Raw genomic sequence first — 21,616 nt, forward strand, 5'->3', positions numbered from 1 at the left:
AGCGTGGAATTCTTAAAACACCGTAATGAGGGGCTATTATGTTGTAGTGACAAGGTGAGACCTTAATCTGATGTGCTCGAGTACGGATAATTAAGTCGTACACCGTTGAGATTGAGACTTGTGCAAGTTAATTGACCGAAAGATAATTACTCCAGAGACGTATATAGTGGGTCGAAGAACATTTACTGTCATAAGTTGTTTCTTATATCTATATCTCTTAATGACCAACCATAAAACATCTTTACACTACGTCACATTCCCTTGTTTCAATATATGAAAGAGGTATGTACAAGCAAATCACTAGAATCATTGCTTTATCAAAATATATCCGATTAGAAAATCGTATAAATAAAACATGCTCTGATATGTAATTTGATTGTTGTTTTATGATGTTTCAATCATTTTCCTCTCATTTACATTTGTTATTCTAGATGGACGTATCGAAGAAATCGCAACAGATTGCGTTCATCATAGATGGCGCTGTGAGGATTGTGAAGGCCGTTTCTAAGAAGACCACGTGCGCTGACGTCATCACTAAGTTGCCTAATCTTCAGGTGCCTCTAGCGGTATTCCTGTCAGCTGAGGGTGTCGAGAAGGAACTTCCGGGAAAGACTAAGCTGCTGAAGGTGTGGCGCGCTAACGCAGCTTCAAAGAATATTGAATTCGTCATTAAAAGATCCGAGATTAAGATGCAGAGGTCGAGAAAATCTCTTGGAGCAACTTTAAGACGAGGTTCCTTTTCTTTCCTCAGGAAAGTTCCGTTGAAAAAGATGTCGACAGTCCAAGTTCCTAATATTCCTAACACACTCAAAAAAGTTTCCACAACTTGTATGGAAAATAGCTCGTTCAAATCCGGTACACATGTGGAAAACAGCACATCTGTGAAGTTATCGTTTAAAAGCAAGTTCACGACACCCCACAAAACGATGTCGGATCGAGCCATCTCCACAAGAACCATCTCCTCCACAGATACCGGATACAACTCTATCAGCAGTGGGGAAAGTAGTCAGGAATCCAATCAGAAAATGACCAGCAAATGTACCAAAAACCGCCATCGCACTGTTCTACTGGAGGATGACGTCAACGGTCCTAGACACAGCACGCCCGTCGCTGTCAAACGTGCACAAAAACGTAGTCTGGACTGTACTCTCACTGAGTATCGCGTACAGTTGGAGGAATACCGGGGTAAAAGCGCAATTATGCACAGATTTCTGGCCGACCAGACGCTAACGTCAAACAGAAAACGTCTCGATCGTGAGAGTTTATCATCTATCCACGACCAGAAGGAGCGCTGTCGCTTCCTGTGGGAGAGATACTGCGACTCGGACACAGAGAGTGAAGCCTCCGATGACAGCGAATTCATCCCATCCAATATGATCGACTTTACACGAACCACGGCGCTCAGACGGGAATCTGCGTTTTCGGATCTGAGGAAGTGCTCTTCAAGATTCTCACTTCCGGCAACTCGATTCTCACTCCCGACTCGCGTAGCTACGGGTGTTATCGATGAGTTTGATTATTCATTCAACTGCTCGTTTCCAAGAATGGACGGAGATGGTTGCGAGGACGATAGCTCGAATGCAGGTGAACGCGCAAATGTCATCACCGCAGTATGTAGAAAAGATGATCCCGTAACAGACGAGATTTTGGACAGCTTCATGAAGACGACAACATCCTTCTCGAGTGATGATCTTGAACTAAATGTGCTTGAACGGAACGTTATGGAATGAAAATGTACACGTGTTATTCACGCATGAAAATGTACACGTGTTATACACGTTTGTGATATGTTTTAGTTATTTTTTTCTTTTGTTAAATTATCTAGAGTCTATGAAATTTTGTTTATTATATATATATTTATATGTACAAGATAGTGCACGCAACATTTGCCTGAATAAAAAATATGTACATTTAAATGCAGTTGTTGTTCAAACTTTTTATACAATTAACACAAAGATTATTAGTGTAATTACTTAAAACAAAAACTCCGGATAACAACATATTGACGACAGCTTGTAAGTTATAGTTCGCATTAAAACTGTAAGTTTAAACCTATTTATTTTAGCTCGATTGCATCGAAAGTCTAAGGCTTATATAAACGCTCTGGAGTCCGTTATCTGGGCCTAGAACCAGTATTTGGTGTCTATGGGGGAGATCTAAAGAACGCTCCCACGGTGGGGATCGAACCCATGACCTCCCGGTCGCTAGGCGTACTGTTGTTTAGTCTGTTTAGTCCCCATCTTAAAAACAAATTAAGCCTTTTGCCAAACTCGCTTATCATTATTTGGGGGTTTTGCCATCAAGTTTCTTGAGTGCTGACATAGTTTGACCATGAACAGTAAGTCCGGAAAGTCGGGAAAAGTTTGTACTTTCCCAGTTTATTATTATGCATAGTGCTGTTATAATATAAACATACATTATACGTTTTGGTCATGAATTTTGGTAAATTTGGTTATTTAAATGAAATCAGTGCGCGCGTGTTTAAAAATTAAAACCAAATCAGGTTTGCAAATAGTTTCAATCGGAATCGGAAAAATAATTTAAACGTTCGTCATTCTTTTTAGCGATATTAAACAAAAGTTTATACGGATATAGTGTTTAAACGTCTTCATCAGCGTCGATGGCTTGTGTGGTCTAGTAAATTAGCCAGGGCCCATTTTTGACTTTCATCTTTTTACTTGTTAAGTAAATTATCTTAACTTATGCCAAATATACAGTTTTGTTTGGAAATTAACTAAAGGACATTTGTTAACATCTGTAAACAAGTGCTTTAAACATAATTGCTTCGGCTTGTGATGTGTATCCTTCCAAAACGAGAGTGTAATGATTACGCTAATTTACGTCTTCCCACTCAGTCTTCAAAAGGAGGCCAGCCTCCAACAAGGAAACGGATTGCATGTGAATGCTTACTGTAACTTCTGAGTAGCGTTCTGATTCGCATTCTGTACTAATTATATAACAGAAAATAGAACATCAGTTGTAGTTTAATACCGTTCAATCAGGATTAAGCAAGGTGAATAGTATACGAATTAAATGTATATTGTGTGTACGCGGTTGGCATGTCATGTTGTACATGTATTAGAAACATATTTAGATATTCTTATCGAACAAATGTTCTTTAAATTTACATTTGAACCTCACTCTGTGAAAAGGGGGGTTTAATGCATGTGCGTGAAGTGTCGTCCTAGATTAGCCTGTGCAGTCCGCACAGGCTATTCAGGGACGACACTTTTCGCTTTAATGGTATTTTTCGTTTCAAGAAAGTCTCTTCTTAGCAAAAATCACGTTTAGGCGGAAAGTGTTTTCCCTGATTAGCCTGTGCAGACTGCAAGGCTAATCTGGATCGACACTTTACGCACATGCATTAAACCCCATTTTCACAGAGAACAATCCATTTAGTTGCGCATTCTGAAGCGTCTTGTTATTGAATTGTTGACTAAAACTTCGTAACTGTGACAATGCACGATTTATGGCGGTGACTATTCGCCAGTCTCTCTACCGTTTAATTATGAGTTATTGAGCGCGTCAGAATACGGTGATACATTCTGACTACATAATATATTGTCCTAAATAGGGATTTTGATAATTCCTTTCTTGGTTGCTATGTAATCTCTTGTTTTCCTTCAGAGAAACCCTTCTACAGCTATGATGCGAAGTGTTGAAAATAATCTTTCCTAGGGTAAATTATAGTGTGATTTTGTGATTAGGCATTTTTCTAGATTTGCACATTTAATGTTTACAAAATTGCTTAGAAATGTCTCACCACAAATGTCTCATCATGGGAGGGGGGCTATATTTTTAATTTAGAGTTCAATTTACACCATGTTATAACTTTGGCGTTCTCGGCAATATTCCAACGTATTTTTTTGGTCTTGCCTGTGTTTGTGTTTACAAGCCAGCATTGAAAGCAAGATCGTCAGTCAGAAATAAACTTTACATTTCTCAATCTTGTAACGTTGTTTTTATGTGTTGGGATACTTATTGACTATAATATAAAGCAATAAACTAGCAGAAGAGAAACCTCTATCGGTCGCCTCTTTATATTTAATATGACAATTTCTCGCATGTAACAAAATGAACATATCGTATTTTAAGGTAAATGTTGTTATTGAAAATACTTTATATCATTCATTTAATACATATTAATAAGTTTTATTAGGATGACATAGATTATTCCATGTCAATACATTGCAAACGTCTTATGGGCAATCATGGATGCAATGCATGTAGTAATTATCTATCTCTCAAACTCATTTTGTTGTTCGTTTACTAAAGAAAACATACTTTTTCATGTCATAGATCTCTATCTAAAGGGAAACACTTTGTCTTACACTGCTATCGATGGATAAGCTGGCAATCACCTGATAATTAAACTTCAATTACCAGTCCCGTCAATTAAAGCTAGCCGTTCAATGTGCTTGTAAGCACCCCTGTTAATTGACACCTAGAAACAATACAAAGTATTGAACTTAATCTGATGTAATTAGCGACTGTTCATGATAATGTATATTTTTACACACGAAGACTGTATATATTGCCTCTATTCAAGGCAAATGTCACCATTCAATGATTTTAAACTCTCGGAATACAATCTGAAACGCAGCATATTTCAGCATTTAGTTATTTTACTCGTTCTGGCTTAATCGAGACTGTTGAAATATCGAGGTATGTAATGTCTGCGAAAACTTTGTGAACATTAAAAGGTTACAATTTATTTGCAAAATCGAATATTTCTAAAGTAACCTGAAATGAAAACTAATAAAATGCTCTCACGTATTAAAGTATATGTCAATATTAAATACTATCCATTAATACTACAAAGCGAAATGCGTTAACACATATTATTCATCTTAATTTCGTGTGCTTATAATAGGTTTCAAATACACATATAATTCTGATGCGCATTGTAAATTAAACTACAATAAAATGGCATTATCAGAAACTTAGCATTTGAATGGCAGGAGCGCTATAATTATCGCACGTACGTTTCTGCTGACGTGTACCTCCCACTCGTAACAAAAAACACACACTTTTACTGAAGAAAGGGCATATCCTGATCTAAATGTTTTTGTTTTATTTTCATCTCTCAAAATTAAAAGAATGTCTTAAGAGGTTCGTCGTAACACATATGTTCTAAATACATAATATATTATTGGTTGTGAGAATTGTATGTCTCTTGATTAAAACGCCCTTTTGTAAAAAAATGTCGCAAATGTTTTGTTGTTGAAAGAAGATGTTAAGCTACGTAAACTAGATGGAATGGTACAAAACAAATAATGAACGGATTTAAACAAAATACAAGACCACTGCTATGTTAAGCTAAGGACGTGCTAGTCCGCAGCGTATTATCATTTTTTGGGGGGTTGGTAACAAAATGTGTTCTTGAACATTGTTTTCGCTTTTTTTGCAGATGGCAGAAATTCCGTTCATCATAGATGGCGCTGCGCAGATTGTGATGTGCGTTTCCAAGACAACCACGTGCGCTGACGTCATTGCTAAGCTGCCTAATCTCCAGGTGCCTCTAGCGGTATTTCTGTCAGCTGAAGGTGTCGAGAGGGAACTTCCGGGAAAGACTAAGCTGCTGAAGGTGTTGCGCGCAAACGCATCTTCAAATAATGTGGAATTCGTCATAAAACAGTCGACGATTAAGACGCAGAAGTCGCCTGGACTTGGACGAAAGCGTTTATCACGAGATTCGCTGAAGAAAGTTTCTGATCTCGCTTTCTATGTACGCTACCAGAAAAAGAAGGTAGAAGTGATAAGATCGAAAGCAGAAGGTACACCACACAAGACACATATTAAGCGTCTGACCACTCACGCGTCCACCAACAGCATGGACGCATTCCTCGCCAAAGCTGATCTGGACGAAATGGCGCGCTTTCTCAGCTTTTGCGGACAAGTGACAACGGAAAGATTGACCGGTCACTCTGCAAAGAGGACCCAATCCACTAATCAGACCGAGACAGCCGATCACGTGACCGGCGTGAAACTATCGCCGAAGAGGAAGTTCAACACGCCCAAAAGAACAATGTCCACTTGCTCTTCTTCCACGGGAACGGCCTGTTCCTCGGACACCGGGTACCAGTCTGCCCCAAGTGAGACATCAAGTACAAAATCAGAAAGTAAATTATCAAACAAGCCCCGCCGCACCGTCCTTCTGAAGGATGATGACAACGGCCCCAAACACAGCACACCAGTGGTTGCATCCCGACACCAGAGACGCTCGCAGGACAAACTCGACTGCACTCTCACAGATGAGTACCTTGAGCGGATGGACGAATGCGAAGGAAAGAGCATCATCATGGAGAGGTTCATAGCCGACCAGACCTTAGCGGCTGGAAATGACGATCATCGACCGATACCTACGCATCGGCTACCTGATCAACAAAGCCTGTCAGTGTTCCGCGGCAAAAAGGAGAACCACCGCTTCTTGTTGGAGAAAAACTGCGAATCGTTCACGCAAACTGAGGCTTGTGATCTCGGTCAGTTTCTTCCATCTCGCATGTCAGACTTAACTGCTCAGAGGACACTGAGACGCGAGTCTGCGTTCGCGAATCTGAGAAAGTGCACCGAGACAAACAGATTCTCGCTTCCGGCCGCAAGCTTCGCATGTTCAGCGCGTATTTCAACGGATGACGAATTCAGCTACTCATTCAACTGCACTTTTCCGGCTATTGACGAACATCAAAGCTTGGACTTCAGTTACAGCTTTACAGTCAGCGAAGAAAGTGACGTCACGTGTAACTTCTTCCGAAATGAGAATACCGCATCAGACGATAGTTTGTGGAGCTTTGAGAAGACGAAACCTTCATTTTGTGGTGACCAACTCGACCTAACTTGCTTGGAAATAAATGAACATGAACGAAACATTGGTTGCTACGATTCCTTATTAAGCGATATCTGAAGGCTACAAAATAATGCACTCAACTATTTTATTGCTCACCACTACTACTTTATTTTTTCTTATCAAATGTGCTTATGAAGTTACATTATTGTTTGTTCTTTAAGTCTGTTAACGATTACTAGCATATGTCATTTTGTAAATATTCATGGTTTATTCTGTCATGAAAATAAAGTATCAATCATTAAACATGAAGTCTCGTTCAGTATTATTACAATTACAAAATGGACGGACGAAAAGTTATAACATAAACCATCCGGAATGTGGGAAAAAAAGAGCTGCAAAACATGATATGAAAATACACGCGTGTCGATTATAAAATGGAAATAGTGCAATTGCGGTTCGAATAGAGGTCGACACTCTTTGAGTGCCATTGGCATTCAGCAATTGATGTAAAATGATACTACCTAACTTGTTTCTAATGGTGTGTTTTTTATTTAAAGACACATGTTCTTCTGAAGTTTTATGTTATTTTATATTGAAATATATATATAATAAGTTTTTAACGCAATTTATATAAATTCATAAATCGTATATACTCGCTTTAAAAACAAATGACGATTTTGAAGTTCTGATACTTTAATATGTTAATTCAAACTTGACCTAACAATACATTCCGCTTTAACATTTGCGAACAGCAATTAAAACAAAACATTTAAGCATGTTTTTCTTCCTTTATTGTTAATAACTTTCAGTGTGATATGAAAACTTCAAAGTACATGTATAACATAAACATAAGCAATGGGTTATAGTTCGCAAACTTAAATCTGAACAGATAAGCACACAACACCGACCAATAAGACGTGTATACGTTTTTCTTTTTGCTGGATGCAAGCATGAAACTTCATTTACATATTTATCCTAAGCGTATTCTTAAGTATTCCTGCATACACGCATATATATAATGCATTGTACGAAAAAGAAACATTCATTTTCTTATATTTGCAATCACTGTATTGGACTAATAAAGAAAAATATTGAATCTCATTCAAATTATTTTTTGCGATATAATGTAAGTAGTATATGCATAACTTTAATACATATCCGTTCATGTTATGAACACATAACTAGCCTATAGGTTATCTTACACTAATTCCGATTCCCATAGGGTCTCATTATAAAACTGACAACTTTCAAAGCATTTTTATTGCATTTCCGACGTATCAATTTTCCTAACCAAGTATCATTTCAAAAGTGGATCTGTCCTCTTCCAATTATTTCAATAAAAACACAGCGTCTCTCAACTTGCACCCACCGAAAAATCATTTCCCTTTTTCGCTACACATATTAAATAAATTACTACAATTTGTTTCAATATTTGTTCGTTTCCATTTGAAAGCATTTCAGAAAATGGTTAAGGAAGGATTCAACTTAATGTAAAACTAAAATGGATTTAAAAGCTATTGAGCCTGTAAAAACATGCTTAATATATAAACAATTAAGAAAAAAGTGTGTGCGTATTTTATTGTATACACTGACAAGATATAATACATGTATAAATACATATGTATAAAAAAACGTACATAAACTATGGAATATATAACAAGTTTTAACAAAGAAACGTATCTAACGAATGCATTTTATAAAAGTTACTCTAGAATGTTTCTTTCAAGCACATTTATTTCACTGGAGACGTTAACCAGGTCCTCATTACAGAAGGACGTTCTTGTCTTCATGAAGCTGTCCAAAATCTCGTCGGATACGGGGTCTCCGTTTCTACATAGCCTATCGAATGCATTTGTGTTTTCAATCAAGCTATCGTCCTCGCAACCATCTTCGCCCATTTTTGAAAACGAGCGGTTGAATGAATAATCAAACTCATCGATAACACCCGTAACTGCGCCAGTCGGGAGTGAGAATCGAGATGCCGGAAGTGGGAATCTTGAAGAGCACCTCAGATCAGAAAATGCAGGTTCTCGTTTGAGCGTCGTGGTTCGTGCAAAGTCGATCATATTGGATGGGATGATCTCGCTGTTATCGGAATCTTCACTCTCTGTGCCCGAGTCGCAGTATCTCTCCCACAGGAAGCGGCAGCGCTCCTTTTGGTCGTGGATAGATGATAGGCTTTCAATGTCGATCCGTTGACGTTTTCTGTTTGACGTTAGTGTCTGGTCGGCCAGAAATCTGTGCACAATTGCGCTTTTACCCCGGTATTCATCCAACTGTACGTGATACTCAGTGAGACTACAGTCCAGACTACGTCTTTGTGCACGTTTGACAGCGACGGGCGTGCTGTGTCTAGGACCGTTGACGTCATCCTCCAGTAGAACAGTGCGATGTCGGTTTTTGGTACATTTGCTGGTCATTTTCTGATTGGATTCCTGACTTTTTTCCCCACTGCTGATAGAGTTGTATCCGGTATCTGTGGAGGAGATAGTTCCTGTGGAGATGGCTCGATCTGACATCGTTCTGTGCGGTGTCGTGAACTTACTTTTTAGTGACAACTTTGAAGTTGTTTTAATATCCACGCCTTTCTCCGCTTCAAACGAACATTTGATCTCTGCTAAACACGTTGTGCTGACTGTTGTTTGCTTGAACAGACGATTTCGAAGTAACAGCGTCGATATCTTTTTCGATGGCGCTTTTCTTATTAAAGAGAATGAACCTCGTTTTGATATTGCTCCTAAGGACTTTCGTGACTCCTGCTTCTTCATGTTTGATCGTTGGATAATAAATGCAACATTTTTTGAAGCTGCGTTAGCGCGCCACGCCTTCAGCAGCTTAGTTTTTCCCGGAAGTTCCTTTTCATCACCTTTAACTGACAGGAATACCGCTAGAGGCACCTGGAGGTTAGGCAGCTTGGCGATGACGTCAGAGCACGTGGTCGTCTTGGAGACACTCTTCATAATTCGCGCAACGCCATCTATGATGAACGGAATCTGTTGCGATTTCTTCGACTTTGATATCTCTATCTAGAATAAGCATAAAGACGATGTTGGATAGACGAATTAATCATAGCCCGAGCATAATAGCTTCAGTATGTTTTGTGTGTCCGTCCAGTAACAGACAGTTTAATGCTTACGCCAGTTTACTTATTTGCATTTAGTCTTGAACTGCAGGAGAACCAATCTTTTAATTGTCCAACAATGAAAAAAGTTACACCTGCGCGTTAAATGTTGCTTCTTAAAAGAATTCTGGCTCGCATTCTGTTATTACGTAATATAAGATAGAACATGAATAGTAGTTTTGCATCTATCAATCAGGATTAAGCCATATGACAGCAATACACATTGAAGGTGTTTTGTGTGTACGCGGTTGGTGTCTCTTGTAGTATTAGAGAACCAATGTAATTGTAACTTACCCCTTTATCTCTTGCACAGAGTTGCACAATATGCCGCGTTATTGAATTGTTGCCGAATACTTCGTAACTGTGACACGATTGATGGCGGTGTATTTTAGTAAACCTCCTTTATACTTCTCAAATAGGATACTTTAAGATAAGTCTCAAACTCAACGGGTCTACGATTTAATTACCCGTACTCGAGCATATCAGATTTAGGTCTCATCTTGTCACTACAACATTATAGGCTCTTATTATAGAGTTAGAAAATTGAAGGCTTCATTCTTTAATTAACAAGATACTAATTAACAACATCAAAGATGTGAATAACAACACGGGTTCGTTGTAATCTCTGTATTCCTATCTAGATACACATGTGTTCAGCTAACATGCGTGATATTAAACAATATTTATTCTTACTACAGCATTATTTATAAACACAAAGTACAATTAATACAATAATAGGTAAAATAGGTAAAATAAAAAACAGGGACGACACTTTCTGCCTAAATTGGATTTTTGCTAAGAAGAGACTTCATCTAAACAAAACATGTCATAAAAGCGGTCTGCAAGGCTAATCTGGGACGACACTTTACGCACAAGCATTATGCCCAGTTTTCTCAGAACGCGACTCAAATAATACGGATTTAGAAATATACAGGGTACAAATGCTGCACGGATACGCCCGTTCAGTGAAGTATTCTTCGGTTCTGTAATGTTCGTTGGAGTCTATGCGATTGTCGCTAAGAGCGTAGAATACACCCCCATATGGCAAGCGGTTCGACGCATAATCCCAAGAAACTAGGTTTCTCATGAGAACCTAGGTTCTCATGAGAACCTAGGTTTTCAAATGAGAACCTGGGTTCTCATGAGAACCTAGGTTTTCAAATGAGAACCAAGGTTCTTGTGAAAACCTAGGATACCAAACGAGAAATTTATTTCTCAGAATGAGAACCTCATTCTGTCCAGCCCGTGTGTAATCATATGTGAATCCCATTGATCCTGCGCCCTGAATAATATCTGTCCCGTATTCCAAATGAGCAAGTTTACTCCGTCCGACGCGTTATTTCTGAACACCTAGGTTCTCATGAGAACCTAGGTTCTCAGAGAACCTAGGTTCTCAGAGAACCTACGTTTTCAGAGAATCTAGGTTTTCAGAGAACATAGGTTCTCCGAGAACCTAGGTTCTCATGAGAACTTAGGTTCCATGAGAACCTAGGTTCTCATTATGAGAACCTAGGTTCTCTGAAAACTTAGGTTCTCCGAGAACCTAGGTTCTCGGAGAACCTATGGTTCCCAAATGAAAACCACGGATATGGCAAGCAGTTCGACGCATAATCCCAAGAAACTAGGTTTTTCATGAGAACCTAGGTTCTCATTCTGAGTCTAATTCCATATTCTTCAATCTGTATCATGCATGTGTAAATGCATATTTCAATGCGAAAATTATATATTATATAATAAGTGAGAAAGTATTTTAACTTATATTAAATTGTATTTGTGGTGTAATAACATTTTTAACGAGGAATAATACCACCGAATCACAGAAAAACTAATATCAAAGGTAGCTTGGATATCTCAATCTATTTTACTTGAGATGTTGTCTACACTAAAACTCTAATTAAACTTACAACTAATATATGATATATGCATAGCTTATTTTATGTTGTTTTTCACGTTTGTATTAGTTTAATAGTTTGATGTTGCAAAACTATGAAGTTTGATCTGGTCATTTGCAATTTTGTAATAAATGATACGCTCACTGCGTTTCAAAATACGCAATTGAAATTCCATTTAGAACACTGAAAACGACTATTGCCAAAATATAATTTTAGTCTGAAAATGTGAACTCGTCATTCTCATTCACATGTATTTTATTGTTATAATATACATTTTGGAGATATTTTGTCATGTGTTACAATCAGTGTGTTTAAATAATTTTAACAAATTAACTATGTTTTACACCACGCGTCATAAATGTAGATGTGTATCTTGAGAGGAAAACAGTGATACAATCAAAACAGCACGATATTGTTAGCACCTTTTAGGTTATGAATAAGAAGCGTGGAATTCTTAAAACACCGTAATGAGGGGCTATTATGTTGTAGTGACAAGGTGAGACCTTAATCTGATGTGCTCGAGTACGGATAATTAAGTCGTAGACGGTTGAGATTGAGACTTGTGCAAGTTAATTAACCGAAAGATAATTACTCCAGAGACGTATATAGTGGGTCGAAGAACATTTACTGTCATTAGTTGTTTCTTATATCTACGTGTATATCTCTTAATGTCCAACCATAAAAACATCTTTAAACTACATCACATTCCCTTGTTTCAATATATGAAAGAGGTATATACAAGCAAATCATTAGAATCATTGCTTTATCAAAATATATCCGATTAAAAAATCGTATAAATAAAGCATGCTCTGATATATAATTTGATTGTTATTTTATGATGTTTCAATTAATTTCCTCTCATTTACATTTGTTATTCTAGATGGACGTATCAAAGAAATCGCAACAGATTGCGTTCATCATAGATGGCGCTGTGAGGATTGTGAAGGCCGTTTCTAAGAAGACCACGTGCGCTGACGTCATCACTAAGCTGCCTAATCTTCAGGTGCCTCTAGCGGTATTCCTGTCAGCTGAGGGTGTCGAGAAGGAACTTTCGGGAAAGACTAAGCTGCTGAAGGTGTGGCGCGCTAACGCAGCTTCAAAGAATATTGAATTCGTCATTAAACGATCCGAGATTAAGATGCAGAGGTCGAGAAAATCTCTTGGAGCAACTTTAAGACGAGGTTCCTTTTCCTTCTTCAGGAAAGTTCCGTTGAAAAAGATGTCGACAGTTCAAGTTCCTAATATTCCTGACACACTCAAAAAAGTTTCCACAACTTGTATGGAAAATAGCTCGTTCAAATCCGGTACACGTGTGGAAAACAGCACATCTGTTAAGTTATCGTTAAAAAGCAAGTTCACGACACCCCACAAAACGATGTCAGATCGAGCGACCTCCACAGGAACCATCTCCTCCACAGATACCGGATACAACTCTGTTAGCAGTTGGGAAAGTAGTCAGGAATCCAATCAGAAAATGACCAGCAAATGTACCAAAAACCGACATCGCACTGTTCTACTGGAGGATGACGTCAACGGTCCTAGACACAGCACGCCCGTCGCTGTCAAACGTGCACAAAAACGTAGTCTTGACTGTACTCTCACTGAGTATCACGTACAGTTGGATGAATACCGGGGTAAAAGCGCAATTATGCACAGATTTCTTGTCGACCAGACACTAACGTCAAACAGTAAACGCCTCGACCGTGAGAGTTTATCATCTATCCACGACCAGGAGGAGCGCTGTCGCTTCCTGTGGGAGAGATACTGCGACTCGGACACAGAGAGTGAAGCCTCCGATGACAGCGAGTTCATCCCATCCAATATGATCGACTTTACACGAACCACGGCGCTCAGACGGGAATCTGCGTTTTCGGATCTGAGGAAGTGCTCTTCAAGATTCTCACTTCCGGCAACTCGATTCTCACTCCCGACTCGCGTAGCTACGGGTGTTATCGATGAGTTTGATTATTCATTCAACTGCTCGTTTCCAAGAATGGACGGAGATGGTTGCGAGGACGATAGCTCGAATGCAGGTGAACGCGCAAATGCCATCACCGCAGTATGTAGAAAAGATGATCCCGTAACAGACGAGATTTTGGACAGCTTCATGAAGACGACAACATCCTTCTCGAGTGATGATCTTGAACTAAATGTGCTTGAACGGAACGTAATGGAATGAAAATGTACACGTGTTATTCACGTATGAAAATGTACACGTGTTATTCACGTTTGTGATATGTTTTAGTTATTTTTTTCTTTTGTTAAATTTTCTAGAGTCTATGAAATTTTGTTTATTATATATATATTTACATGTACAAGATAGTGTACACAACATTTGCCTGAATAAAAAATATGTACATTTAAATGCAGTTGTTGTTCAAACTTTTTATACAATAAATACAAAGATTATTAGTGTAATTACTTAAAACAAAAACTCCGGATAACAACATATTGACGACAGCTTGTAAGTTATAGTTCGCATTAAAACTGTCTGTTTAAGCCTATTCATTTTAGCTCGAATGCATCGAAAGTCTAAGGCTTATATATACGCTCTCGAGTCCGTTACCCGGGCCTAGAACTAGTACTTGGTGTCTTTGGGGGAGATCTAAAGAACGCTCCCACGGTGGGGATCGAACCCATGACCTCCCGGTCGCTAGGCGCACTGTTGTTTAGTCTTTTAAGTCCTCATCTTAAAAACAAATTAAGCCTTTTGCCAAATTCGCTTATCATTATTTGGGGGTTTTGCCGTAAAAAATACCAAATAATATTGTAATGATTTTAATTGGTTTTAAGTTTCTTGAGTGCTGACATAGTTTGACCATGAACAGTAGCAGTAACATAGATATTGCTATTTTTTGTACGGTACTGAACGACGCTTCCAAAAGTATTATTTTGAAAGTTTATCAGCAAACTGATTTAAAAAAATGCTAAAATTAAAGTCGGGAAAAGTTTGTACTTTCCCAGTTCATTATTATGCATAGTGCTGTTATAATATATACATACATGTATACGTTTTGGTCATGAATTTTGGTAAATTTGGTTATTTAAATGAAATCAGTGCGCGCGTGTTTAAAAATTAGAACCAAATCAGGTTTGCAAATAGTTTCAATCGGAATCGGAAAAATAATTAAAACGTTCGTCATACTTTTTATCGATATTAAACAAAAGTTTATACGGATATATTGTTTAAACGTCTTCATCAGCGTCGATGGCTTGTGTGGTCTAGCGAATTAGCCAGGGCCCATTTTTGACTTTCATCTTTTTACTTGTTAAGTAAATTATCTTAACTTATGCCAAATATACAGTTTTGTTTGGAAATTAACTAAAGAACATTTGTTTACATCTGTAAACAAGTGCTTTAAACGAAATTGCTTCGGCATGTTTTGTGTATCCTTCCAAAACGAGAGTGTAATGATTACGCTAATTTACGTCTTCCCACTCAGTCTTCAAAAGGAGGCCAGCCTCCAACAAGGAAACGGATTGCATGTGAATGCTTACTGTAACTTCTGAGTAGCGTTCTGATTCGCATTCTGTACTAATTATATAACAGAAAATAGAACATCAGTTGTAGTTTAATACCGTTCAATCAGGATTAAGCAAGGTGAATAGTATACGAATTAAATGTATATTGTGTGTACGCGGTTGGCATGTCATGTTGTACATGTATTAGAAACATATTTAGATATTCTTATCGAACAAATGTTCTTTAAATTTACATTTGAACCTCACTCTGTGAAAAGGGGGGTTTAATGCATGTGCGTGAAGTGTCGTCCTAGATTAGCCTGTGCGGACAGGGACGACACTTTTCGCTTTAATGGTAATTTGCGTTTCAAAAAAGTCTCTTCTTAGCAAAAATCACGTTTAGGCGGAAAGTGTTTTCCCTGATTAGCCTGTGCAGACTGCAAGGCTAATCTGGATCGACACTTTACGCACATGCATTAAACCCCGTTTTCACAGAGCACAATCCATTTAGTTGCGCATTCTGAAGCGTCTTGTTATTGAATTGTTGACTTAAACTTCGTAACTGTGACAATGCACGATTTATGGCGGTGACTACTCGCCAGTCTCTCTACCGTTTAATTATGAGTTATTGAGCGCGTCAGAATACGGTGATACATTCTGACTACATAATATATTGTCCTAAATAGGGATTTTGATAATTTCTTTCTTGGTTGCTATGTAATCTCTTGTTTTCCTTCAGAGAAACCCTTCTACAGCTATGATGCGAAGTGTTGAAAATAATCTTTCCTAGGGTAAATTATAGTGTGATTTTGTGATTAGGCATTTTTCTAGATTTGCACATTTAATGTTTACAAAATTGCTTAGAAATGTCTCACCACAAATGTCTCATCATGGGAGGGGGGCTATATTTTTAATTTAGAGTTCAATTTACACCATGTTATAACTTTGGCGTTCTCGGCAATATTCCAACGTATTTTTTTGGTCTTGCCTGTGTTTGTGTTTACAAGCCAGCATTGAAAGCAAGATCGTCAGTCAGAAATAAACTTTACATTTCTCAATCTTGTAACGTTGTTTTTATGTGTTGGGATACTTATTGACTATAATATAAAGCAATAAACTAGCAGAAGAGAAACCTCTATCGGTCGCCTCTTTATATTTAATATGACAATTTCTCGCATGTAACAAAATGAACATATCGTATTTTAAGGTAAATGTTGTTATTGAAAATACTTTATATCATTCATTTAATACATATTAATAAGTTTTATTAGGATGACATAGATTATTCCATGTCAATACATTGCAAACGTCTTATGGGCAATCATGGATGCAATGCATGTAGTAATTATCTATCTCTCAAACTCATTTTGTTGTTCGTTTACTAAAGAAAACATACTTTTTCATGTCATAGATCTCTATCTAAAGGGAAACACTTTGTCTTACACTGCTATCGATGGATAAGCTGGCAATCACCTGATAATTAAACTTCAATTACCAGTCCCGTCAATTAAAGCTAGCCGTTCAATGTGCTTGTAAGCACCCCTGTTAATTGACACCTAGAAACAATTCAAAGTTGTGAACTTAATCTGATGTAATTAGCGACTGTTCATGATAATGTATATTTTTACACACGAAGACTGTATATATTGCCTCTATTCAAGGCAAATGTCACCATTCAATGATTTTAAACTCTCGGAATACAATCTGAAACACAGCATATTTCAGCATTTAGTTATTTTACTCGTTCTGGCTTAATTGAGACTGTTGAAATATCGAGGTATGTAATGTCTGCGAAAATTTTGTGAACATTAAAAGGTTACAATTTATTTGCAAAATCGAATATTTCTAAAGTAACCTGAAATGAAAACTAATAAAATGCTCTCACGTATTAAAGTATATGTCAATATTAAATACTATCCATTAATACTACAAAGCGAAATGCGTTAACACATATTATTCATCTTAATTTCGTGTGCTTATAATAGGTTTCAAATACACATATAATTCTGATGCGCATTGTAAATTAAACTACAATAAAATGGCATTATCAGAAACTTAGCATTTGAATGGCAGGAGCGCTATAATTATCGCACGTACGTTTCTGCTGACGTGTACCTCCCACTCGTAACAAAAAACACACACTTTTACTGAAGAAAGGGCATATCCTGATCTAAATGTTTTTGTTTTATTTTCAACTCTCAAAATTAAAAGAATGTCTTAAGAGGTTCGTCGTAACACATATGTTCTAAATACATAATATATTATTGGCTGTGAGAATTGTATGTCTCTTGATTAAAACGCCCTTTTGTAAAAAATGTCGCAAATGTTTTGTTGTTGAAAGAAGATGTTAAGCTACGTAAACTAGATGGAATGGTACAAAACAAATAATGAACGGATTTAAACAAAATACAAGACCACTGCTATGTTAAGCTAAGGACGTGCTAGTCCGCAGCGTATTATCATTTTTTGGGGGGTTGGTAACAAAATGTGTTCTTGAACATTGTTTTCGCTTTTTTTGCAGATGGCAGAAATTCCGTTCATCATAGATGGCGCTGCGCAGATTGTGATGTGCGTTTCCAAGACAACCACGTGCGCTGACGTCATTGCTAAGCTGCCTAATCTCCAGGTGCCTCTAGCGGTATTTCTGTCAGCTGAAGGTGTCGAGAGGGAACTTCCGGGAAAGACTAAGCTGCTGAAGGTGTTGCGCGCAAACGCATCTTCAAATAATGTGGAATTCGTCATAAAACAGTCGACGATTAAGACGCAGAAGTCGCCTGGACTTGGACGAAAGCGTTTATCACGAGATTCGCTGAAGAAAGTTTCTGATCTCGCTTTCTATGTACGCTACCAGAAAAAGAAGGTAGAAGTGATAAGATCGAAAGCAGAAGGTACACCACACAAGACACCTATTAAGCGTCTGACCACTCACGCGTCCACCAACAGCATGGACGCATTCCTCGCCAAAGCTGATCTGGACGAAATGGCGCGCTTTCTCAGCTTTTGCGGACAAGTGACAACGGAAAGATTGACCGGTCACTCTGCAAAGAGGACCCAATCCACTAATCAGACCGAGACAGCCGATCACGTGACCGGCGTGAAACTATCGCCGAAGAGAAAGTTCAACACGCCCAAAAGAACAATGTCCACTTGCTCTTCTTCCACGGGAACCGCCTGTTCCTCGGACACCGGGTACCAGTCTGCCCCAAGTGAGACATCAAGTACAAAATCAGAAAGTAAATTATCAAACAAGCCCCGCCGCACCGTCCTTCTGAAGGATGATGACAACGGCCCCAAACACAGCACACCAGTGGTTGCATCCCGACACCAGAGACGCTCGCAGGAGAAACTCGACTGCACTCTCACAGATGAGTACCTTGAGCGGATGGACGAATGCGAAGGAAAGAGCATCATCATGGAGAGGTTCATAGCCGACCAGACCTTAGCGGCTGGAAATGACGATCATCGACCGATACCTACGCATCGGCTACCTGATCAACAAAGCCTGTCAGTGTTCCGCGGCAAAAAGGAGAACCACCGCTTCTTGTTGGAGAAAAACTGCGAATCGTTCACGCAAACTGAGGCTTGTGATCTCGGTCAGTTTCTTCCATCTCGCATGTCAGACTTAACTGCTCAGAGGACACTGAGACGCGAGTCTGCGTTCGCGAATCTGAGAAAGTGCACCGAGACAAACAGATTCTCGCTTCCGGCCGCAAGCTTCGCATGTTCAGCGCGTATTTCAACGGATGACGAATTCAGCTACTCATTCAACTGCACTTTTCCGGCTATTGACGAACATCAAAGCTTGGACTTCAGTTACAGCTTTACAGTCAGCGAAGAAAGTGACGTCACGTGTAACTTCTTCCGAAATGAGAATACCGCATCAGACGATAGTTTGTGGAACTTTGAGAAGACGAAACCTTCATTTTGTGGTGACCAACTCGACCTATCTTGCTGGAAATAAATGAACATGAACGAAACATTGGTTGCTACGATTCCCTTTTAAGCGATATCTGAAGGCTACAAAATAATGCACTCAACTATTTTATTGCTCACCACTACTACTTTATTTTTTCTTATCAAATGTGCTTATGAAGTTACATTATTGTTTGTTCTTTAAGTCTGTTAACGATTACTAGCATATGTCATTTTGTAAATATTCATGGTTTATTCTCTCATGAAATAAAGTATCAATCATTAAACATGAAGTATCGTTCAATATTATTGCAATTACAAAATGGACGGACGAAAAGTTATAACATAAACCATCCGGAATGTGGGAAAAAAAGAGCAAAACATGATATGAAAATACGCGCGTGTCGATTATAAAATGGAAATAGTGCAATTGTGGTTCGAATAGAGGTCGACACTCTTTGAGTGCCATTGGCATTCAGCAATTGATGTAAAATGATACTACCTAACTTGTTTCTAATGGTGTGTTTTTTATTTAAAGACACATGTTCTTCTGAAGTTTTATGTTATTTATATTAAAATATATATATAATAAGTTTTTAACGCAATTTATATAAATTCATAAATCGTATATACTCGCTTTAAAAACAAATGACGATTTTGAAGTTCTGATTCTTTAACATGTTAATTCAAACTTGACCTAACAATACATTCCGCTTTAACATTTGCGAATAGCAATTAAAACAAAACATTTAAGCATGTTTTTCTGCCTGTATTGTTGATAACTTTCAGTGTGATATGAAAACTTCAAAGTACATGTATAACATAAACATAAGCAATGGGTTGTAGTTCGCAAACTTAAATCTGAACAGATAAGCACACAACACCGACCAATAAGACGTGTATACGTTTTTCTTTTTGCTGGATGCAAGCATGAAACTTCATTTACAAATTTATCCTAAGCGTATTCTTAAGTATTCCTGCATACACGCATATATATAATGCATTGTACGAAAAAGAAACATTCATTTTCTTATATTTGCAATCACTGTATTGGACTAATAAAGAAAAATACTGAATCTCATTCAAATTGTTTTTTGCGATATCATGTAAGTAGTATATGCATAACTTTAATACATATCCGTTCATGTTATGAACACATAACTAGCCTATAGGTTATCTTACACTAATTCCGATTCCCATAGGGTCTCATTATAAAACTGACAACTTTCAAGCATTTTTATTGCATTTCCGACGTATCAATTTTTCCTAACCAAGTATCATTTCAAAAGTGGATCTGTCCTCTTCCAATTATTTCAATAAAAACACAGCGTCTCTCAACTTGCACCCACCGAAAAATCATTTCCCTATTTCGCTACACATATTAAATAAATTACTACAATTTGTTTCAATATTTGTTCGTTTCCATTTGAAAGCATTTCAGAAAATGGTTAAGGAAGGATTCAACTTAATGTAAACTAAAATGGATTTAAAAGCTATTGAGCCTGTAAAAACATGCTAAATATATAAACAATTAAGAAAAAAGTGTGTACGTATTTTATTGTATACACTGACAAGATATAATACATGTATAAATACATATGTATAAAAAAACGTACATAAACTATGGAATATATAACAAGTTTAACAAAGAAACGTATCTAACGAATGCATTTTATAAAAGTTACTCTAGAATGTTTCTTTCAAGCACATTTATTTCACTGGAGACGTTAACCAGGTCCTCATTACAGAAGGACGTTCTTGTCTTCATGAAGCTGTCCAAAATCTCGTCGGATACGGGGTCTCCGTTTCTACATAACCTATCGAATGCATTTGTGTTTTCAATCAAGCTATCGTCCTCGCAACCATCTTCGCCCATTTTTGAAACGAGCGGTTGAATGAATAATCAAACTCATCGATAACACCCGTAACTGCGCCAGTCGGGAGTGAGAATCGAGATGCCGGAAGTGGGAATCTTGAAGAGCACCTCAGATCAGAAAATGCAGGTTCTCGTTTGAGCGTCGTGGTTCGTGCAAAGTCGATCATATTGGATGGGATGATCTCGCTGTTATCGGAATCTTCACTCTCTGTGTCCGAGTCGCAGTATCTCTCCCACAGGAAGCGGCAGCGCTCCTTTTGGTCGTGGATAGATGATAGGCTTTCAATGTCGATCCGTTGACGTTTTCTGTTTGACGTTAGTGTCTGGTCGGCCAGAAATCTGTGCATAATTGCGCTTTTACCCCGGTATTCATCCAACTGTACGTGATACTCAGTGAGAGTACAGTCCAGACTACGTCTTTGTGCACGTTTGACAGCGACGGGCGTGCTGTGTCTAGGACCGTTGACGTCATCCTCCAGTAGAACAGTGCGATGGCGGTTTTTGGTACATTTGCTGGTCTTTTTCTGATTGGATTCCCTACTTTTCTCCCCACTGCTGATAGAGTT

At 38.1% G+C, this 21,616-nt stretch overlaps 2 protein-coding genes across 4 annotated transcripts in view; one reads left to right on the forward strand and one right to left on the reverse strand.

The window, feature by feature from the left end:
• The window catches only part of LOC127860412 (uncharacterized), a 395,662-nt gene extending 388,619 nt beyond the window's left edge, over positions 1–7,043 (forward strand). The window contains exon 3 of one of the 3 annotated variants that reach the window (XM_052398479.1): positions 555–1,916. In XM_052398479.1, the coding sequence (XP_052254439.1) occupies positions 555–1,730 (1,176 nt within the window). In that variant the 3' untranslated portion in view covers positions 1,731–1,916. Of the gene's footprint in view, positions 1–431; positions 1,917–5,410 lie in introns of those variants that run through there. The other 2 variants (XM_052398478.1, XM_052398481.1) reach the window with 2 other exon arrangements.
• The window catches only part of LOC127860413 (beta-galactosidase-1-like protein 2), a 51,449-nt gene that overhangs the window by 21,566 nt on the left and 8,267 nt on the right, over positions 1–21,616 (reverse strand). The gene's annotated exons all lie outside the window — the stretch shown is intronic.

Source organism: Dreissena polymorpha, chromosome 15, assembly GCF_020536995.1.
Source record: "Dreissena polymorpha isolate Duluth1 chromosome 15, UMN_Dpol_1.0, whole genome shotgun sequence".
NCBI classification, from domain to species: domain Eukaryota; kingdom Metazoa; phylum Mollusca; class Bivalvia; order Myida; family Dreissenidae; genus Dreissena; species Dreissena polymorpha.